This window comes from Vicia villosa, linkage group LG1 (assembly GCF_029867415.1).
Source record: "Vicia villosa cultivar HV-30 ecotype Madison, WI linkage group LG1, Vvil1.0, whole genome shotgun sequence".
Taxonomy (NCBI): Eukaryota; Viridiplantae; Streptophyta; class Magnoliopsida; order Fabales; family Fabaceae; genus Vicia; species Vicia villosa.
In genome coordinates this window covers 221,080,252-221,088,005 of record NC_081180.1, presented here as the reverse complement: position 1 = coordinate 221,088,005, position 7,754 = coordinate 221,080,252, and the positions used below count along the sequence as shown (strand labels likewise).

At 37.2% G+C, this 7,754-nt stretch overlaps 1 protein-coding gene across 1 annotated transcript; it reads left to right on the top strand.

The window, feature by feature from the left end:
• Window positions 1-3,436: 3,436 nt before the first annotated feature.
• On the top strand, window positions 3,437-4,063 carry LOC131595296 (uncharacterized). Its single transcript, XM_058867614.1, has one exon. The coding sequence runs from the start codon at window positions 3,437-3,439 to the stop codon at window positions 4,061-4,063; it is 627 nt and encodes a 208-aa protein (XP_058723597.1).
• Window positions 4,064-7,754: the final 3,691 nt, after the last annotated feature.

The following is a 7,754-nucleotide window of genomic DNA, read 5'->3' as shown; positions in this document are numbered from 1 at the left end:
CGGTGAATTCAGAATTGACGAGAATGGTGTAATGAGGTTTAGGAATCGCGTTTGTGTTCCTGATATTACCGAGTTGAGAAAGAATATTCTAGAAGAAGGACACCGTAGAGAATTATTAGACTATGACGATGTTAATGAGTTTGAGTGCAAACTCAGAAAGGACACTATTATGTAGTAACGACAGTTTATGCTTAAATATGGTTGTCGGCTATCTATTGACAAATTGAGGACTTGATCACCCTTAATCTCTTGTTGATAGTAGACGGAATCATATGGATGAGATGAAATTGTTTGTTACCTTAATGGTATGAGATGTGGTGAATGCTAAGCCGTGAGAATAATCATTCACCATGTTGTGTGAGCATATGAAGAAGTGAATATGAAAGGGTGCGACATATAGGATGGCAACTTAAGACGGATAATCGAAGTCGCACAGCAAAAGTGTGATGAAGATGGTGTTATGAGTGCTACTCGTGGGCAGTGAGGAATTAAAATATCAGGAGCCAACGTAGAGAACATGTATTAAGCTATGTGTTGGATTTAGGATCTAGTGGCTGTAAGGGTGTTGTACCAGAGGACGAGGACCCTTTTGAATAATTGTCGAGATGATGGATATGTTATTATAGTTGTATGTAGTTAACGAGTATGTATTCGGAGAAGTTAAGACGACGAGTTGATACTATATGATGCTATAATAATCTTGTGCTGTTGTAAGGTGTTGTAACGCCCGGAAAAATAATTATTTTCTTAATTTAGACATTTGTGATGTTTTCTGAAATTTTTGCGTTTTGGGGCGTTTTAGTCGGTATTAGTTCGGGATAGCGGATCGATATTTAATCGGAGATTTTAACATTTTTAGTATTAGAAATATTAATGAGTTAATATTTAGCGTTTTAGGAATTTTCTGAGTAATTAAGTTTAGACCGAAAATGTGAGACACTGAGTAATAAGTCGGTATATTAAAATAATCGGATTTTATTTTAATGAAGTTTTAGTGGAAGTATTATTTTTATATTAAGTGTGGAAATAATATTGGGCTTAATTAATGACATCTCTAAGTACTAAGGGGTATATTTTGTTAGACCCATTTATGTATTAAATGATTAATATAGTCTATTTTTTTAAAATAGAAGTAGTGTTGTCTTTAAGAGAGAAGAAGAGAAAAACCGAGGAAAGAAGAGGGGAGAAAGAAAAGAGGGGTTAGGGTTTGAAGAGGAGACTCAAAGTGTTGCTCTAAAGTGTCATTTTTCTCCAATTTTCCATTGAATCTTCTTAGAGCTGCACTCAATCCAAGGTAAGGGGGGATTCTTACTACCTAAATGGGAATATGATAGATTATATGTGGGTTTAGGGTATAGATTAATCATTGTATAGTGTTAATTTTGTTTTCTGTTAATTTTGAAATTGCATTTGATTTTTGTCAAGTTGCTGTTTTATTAAAATTTGGAATGGATGCTGCCGTTCAGCAGCTAGCCATGGACGTCTGACTTGAAATGTCGTGACCGGCGGCTCGAGCATTGACTTTGTGATGTTCCTCTAGTTGATTTGCTGTTGATGAAGTAGTGTGACAATGTTTTCTTTCTAATTCAAAATATTGCTATGTCAATTTATTTCTTTTTGTCTTCCTGGTTCATATTAGTACTTAAGGAATATAAATAATACATGGTATTATGTGGTAGACATGCATCATGATTTATGAAATGAAATATATGATGTCATAAAGAGAAATGAGATACACCACCAACACATTTTGTTTCTAGCTAGGTTGTATTGTCTCTTAAGCCACACTATTCTGTGTCATATGATTCTAATATATTCTCTGTTATGCTATTTTATACATAATAGTATAATAATGGAAATGAACATGGTTAGGAGATGAAATAAAATTGAAAATAGTAGAAATATTGGATTGTGAAACAGTAGCAATAGTAAAGCAGTAGGAATTATAGAACAAATATATTTCAAACAGTCCCGTTAGGTCGAAATAACCGAATTAAGCGGTATAATTAGTTGTCCGGAATTTAATGAAAATTTATATGGTAATTAAGTTTAATTAGTAGATAAGTGTGGTTAATTTATTTTGTTGAAAACATGTTGGATAATAGTTAATATCATATTTAGTTAATTGAGATAATACTTAGGAGTTGGTTGTTTTATTCGATATATCGACGAATTACAATCCTTTATGTATTTGACTAAAATTTGTAGTTTTAAATTAAATACTTGTGTTGAGATGAATATTGTGATTATCGATATTATCTTTTTTTTTTTTGTATTTGTTTTGTGGGTAGCCTTAAGGTGTGAATCCTAGTGAATTTTGATATTGTATATATGTTGCTATGAAGGTGATAATCTCGTTGCTAAGATTGTGTTGTGAGCCTTTGGCTAAAGTTGAACGGTGTGATTGTTGATATGTGACCGTTGTTGTATTATTGTTATTTCGTTGTCGAATCATGGTCGTTGTATGTTGCCGCATAGCATAGCATAACATAAAGTTGAACGGTGTGATGTTGATATGTGACCGTGTTGAAGGCTTTGCCTTATGCCTCGGAATTACTGGCAATGTTCTAAGTTGGGAGTTTTACTCCAATGGTACCACATGCATATGCATAATTGAGTCGCATTCGAGTCGTTGTTAGTTGTTGTTGGTTCAAGTTGTTGTCTATGCATTGTGATGCTTGTGTGTTGATTTGTTGAAGATGTCGATGTGTTGATATCAAGACTATTCTTTGATGATGATCTTTGTGTTGTTTATGTTGATGTTGTATGAAACAGTGATTCATTTATATTCCTTACCTAATATATGATTTATCATAATCCTATTTATATAGTTTGATATCTCACCCTTTCTGTTTGAATGTTGCCTCCACGTGGGTAACGTGCAGGTAATCCAGATGAGTAGCTGTTTCCGCTTGTAGTCGAGTTCTGGGTGTCATTGCTCTGATACGTAGCACTCGGGGGGAAATGAACACTTGTTTGATGTTGTTATTTGTTTATTGAACCTTGCGATGTATTTGAGGAGTTGTTTGTATTGTTGTTTTTTTTTATGATTCAAAAGATGCTATGTCTTTGTTGTTGAATCGTTGTGAATCCGTTGCATGTTGAATCTAAGTTTGGAACATGTTATGAATACTATGCTATTCATAAGTTGACATATATGTTAAGAGTTTTGTTCACTCCAATCCTGATAGTGTTATGTATTAGTTTAAAAAAAACATGACAGGTTTATGTTTATGTTGAATGTGTGACATCCTGATTCTGTTGAGAATTTTTATACTCTGATATTTTCCGCATAAATGCTTGGGGTAGATTTGGGGTGTTACATTAGTGGTATCAGAGCAGGTCGGTCTTGTCCGGCCAAGTGTCGAGTCGTAGTGTAATCTAACAATCGTGTATTGTTGTTTGTGCTAAATTGTTTTTGTGTTGTAGTGACGCTATGGCTGGGAGGAATGATGCTGCGATAGCTACTGCTTTGGAAGCGATGGCTCAGGCTATGCAGAACCAACCGAATGCTGACGAGAATGCTGGATCTCGTAGTTTGGCGACTTTCCAAAGGGAGAATCCTCTGGTTTTCAAGGGTACGCATGACCCTGATGGTGCTCTTGATTGGTTGAAGGAGCTCGAGCGAATATTCCGTGTTATGGATTGCACTCCTGCTCAGAAGGTCAGATATCGCACTCATATGCTGGCTAAGGAAGTTGATGATTGGTGGTTGGAGACACTTGCTAGGTTGGAGTTTTCAGGTGAGGAAGTCACTTGGAATGTGTTCCGTAGGGAATTTCTAAGGAAGTATTATCCTGAAGATGTTCGGGGTAAGAAAGAGATAGAATTCCTAGAGTTGACGCAAGGGAACAAGTCTGTGACCGAGTATGCTGCCAAGTTCACTGAGTTGATTAAGTTCTATCCTCACTTTGATGGCGAAGGTGCTGAATTTTCTAAGTGCATCAAGTTTCAGAATGGGTTACGCTCGGAGATCAAGAAGGCTGTTGGGTACCAAAAGATCCGTTTGTTTTCTGATTTGGTTGACAGTTGTAGGATCTTTGAGGAAGATAGTGAAGGATAGAAAAACACTTAGAAAGGGGGGGTTTGAATAAGTGTAGCTTTAAAAAAACTTGACAGATAAAAATAAATTGCACAGTTATTTTTATCCTGGTTCGTTGTTAACTAAACTACTCCAGTCCACCCCCGCAGAGATGATTTACCTCAACTGAGGATTTAATCCACTAATCGCACGGATTACAATGGTTCTCCACTTAGTCAGCAACTAAGTCTTCCAGAGTCTTCTGATCACACACTGATCACTCCAGGAACAACTGCTTAGATACCCTCTAAGACTTTTCTAGAGTATTCTGATCCACACGATCACTCTAGTTACAACCTGCTTAGATAACCTCTAAGACTTCCTAGAGTATTCTGATCCACACGATCACTCTAGTTCCTTACAACTTAATGTAATCAATTCTAAGAGTATTACAATTGCTTCTTAAAAGCTATAATCACAAACTGTGATATTTCTCTTAACGTTTAAGCTTAATCTCACTAATATATTACAACAGCAATGTAGTGAGCTTTGATGAAGATGAAGATTCTGAGCTTTGAATAGAACAGAGTTTCAGCAAGTTAATATGAGTTGTTTTGTGTAGAATCGTTAACCTTGCTTCTCATCAGAACTTCATATTTATAGGCATTGGAGAAGATGACCGTTGAGTGCATTTAATGCTTTGCGTGTTCCGTACAACATCGCATTTAATGTTATACGCTTTTGTCAACTACCTCGAGCCTTGTTCACGCTGTGTCTACTGACGTTGCCTATAATAGCTTTTAACGTTCCTTTTGTCAGTCAGCGTAGCTTGCCACTTGTACTTCCTTCTGATCTGATGTTTGAGAATACAACGTTTGAATATCATCAAAGTCAAACAGCTTGGTGCAAAGCATCTTCTGATCTTCTGACCTTGAAGTGCTTCTGAGCGTGATACCATCAGAACTTCAGTGCTTCTGATCTCATGTTCTTCTGATGCTTCCATAGACCCATGTTCTGATTCTGCTTCGACCATCTTCTGATGTCTTGCCAGACCATGTTCTGATGTTGCATGCTGAACCCTTTGAGACAAAGCTTCTGAGCGCTGAATTATGCATACTCTTTATATATTTCCTGAAAAGGAAATTGCATTGGATTAGAGTACCATATTATCTTAAGCAAAATTCATATTATTGTTATCATCAAAACTAAGATAATTGATCAGAACAAATCTTGTTCTAACAATCTCCCCCTTTTTGATGATGACAAAAACATATATAAATGATATGAATTTGCGATCAGAAAGAGCAGACGGCAAAAGACAAATTACACAGCTATAGCATAAGCATATGAATATGTCTCCCCCTGAGATTAACAATCTCCCCCTGAGATAAATAATCTCCCCCTGAAATAAATACTCGAAGAACTTTAATAAAAGACTTCCCTGATTATTTCGGTAGAGACGATCACATAAGCTTCTGTCTTCAGAGAATTCATAGCTTCTGACTTCTGCTTCCATTTGGACAGCTTCAGAACTAGAATTTCTTTAGATCCCTAGAACACTCACAGCTTCTGATTCCTGCTTCCATCTAGGACAGCTTCAGAACTTGAATTTCTTTGATCTTCAGAACATTCACAGCTTCTGATTTCTGCTTCCATTTAGGACAGCTTCAGAACTTGAATTTCTTTGATCTTCAGAACATTCACAACTTCTGATTTCTGCTTCCATTTAGGACAGCTTCAGAACTTGAGTTTTCTGGATCTTTAGAACATTCACAGCTTCTGATTTCTGCTTCCCTCGGATAGCTTCAGAGCTTTGAATTTCTACCAACATCACTTCATGCTAGATTTGTATCAGAACATTGTTGAGTGTACCAGAGCATCATCAGAGCATCTCTACATCCTGAAATGTTACAGAACAAAAACTAAACGACAAAAGTCAGCATGAACGAGTCAGAACATAAAATGTATATTTGAACACATGATATGTATCAGAGCCATATAGGCTAAAATAATGTATCAGAGCAAATAGAATTTTGTCAGAGCAAATAGACAAATATGGATCAAATTCTATTATCAGTGCTTCTGATTCATTCTTCTTTCTTGCTTCTGATTTCTGAAGCTTGACAGCACTCAGCTTGCTTCAGTTTCCATGAGCTTATTCTTTTTACAGAATAACACTTCTTATGGTTTTGCTTCTTGTGTTTGCTTTGAAGATTCTCTTCACTTCTTTATACCTGCAAAACACTTGAACCATATAGAACTTGCAGTTCTTGTTAGTAAAAGCAACTGATTAAATCAAATCATTTATCACATATTTCTCCCCCTTTTTGTCATATCATCAAAAAACAAAAAAGATTCAGAGACAAACAAAACGAAACACACGGAGGAAGAAGATGATTTCATTGAAGTTCAAACAGCAGGTACAGAAGTACATGAAGATAAGTAAGATCAGATGCACAAAGACAGATGCAACGAAAAGAAAGAAACAACACAGACTCAATCTAAGATGGCCCTAGCCTTGACAAGATCTTGGCCAGCATCTCTTGAACCTCATTGTTGTGTCCATCTTGCCTCACCATGAAAGCTCTATACTCAGCATTGAGTGAGCTTTGCTCATCCTGTCTCTTCTGAATTTCTTCTAGAGTCCTTGCAAGACGAGAAGATTCATCAGAAGAAGCTTCAACGCTTTCAACCACAGGAATAGCAACTTGATCTATAGCTTCCATGGATAGATCATTTGCAGGGATGTCCTCAACAGGATCTGATTCAGCAACATGATCTTCAGCATCTACTTCTTGCATGGAAGCATCTCCATATTCTGCAGCAGGAATTTCCGAGTCTCCATTCTCAAGTGCCTGAAGAATGGCAGCTAGATTCCTGGGAGCAGAAGGACCTTCAACTTCTGGTGGGTCAACAACTTCTGGAATGACCAAGCTTGGGTCTTTCTCCGAAGGGTTTTCCCTCAGATAGTCAAAGAGAGTCTTGAAGTCTCCGAGCAGAACAGGATAATCAGGAATAAAGATAACGATATCCCTGCATGGATTTGCTTCCATTTCAGCAGCCAGTCTTGCTACTTCCAATTCATCCACAAAGGGCTTCTCCTCAGCAGCAACACAATTTCTGAGAGGATGGTAGTATATACCATTATCATCCTCCAGAAGGTAACCAGGGTAACCAGGGGCAGCAGCCACTAGTCTTTTCTGTACTCCCATTGCTTCTACTTGAAAATCCTTGTGAAATCTTCTCCAGAGATTTCTTGTAGAACCATCATCCAGACCATTTAGAAATGCATCCTTCAGAAGGTCTAGACTGCTAATCACCTCATGTCTGAAAAGTTCCAGGTAGGTATAGGGTTCAGGTTCAGGCGGATTGAAGGTGAATTTGTAGTCAGGGTAGAGAAGACAGTAAGGTTTGGATTTTCTGGTAGGTAAGGGATGGGATATAGAAGGTGGAGGTGCGGTGGATGAGGAAGAAGGGATATCTGAGAGAATGATTGATGAGGATGGAATATCAGAAATGATAGATTGAGACGAGGATGGAGTATTTGTAAAGGGAATTGGTGAGAAAGATTTATCAGAAGGAGTTGGGGGAAGAATACTTAAAGGTGTGGGGTTTAGAATGGGAGAGGAGAAGGATGATGAAGAAGGATTTGGTAAGGTGAAGTTTATTTTTGGTTCAGATGGAGGTGATAGAAAAGATGGTTTAGGGACAGAAGGAGGTGGAGTAAAAACCT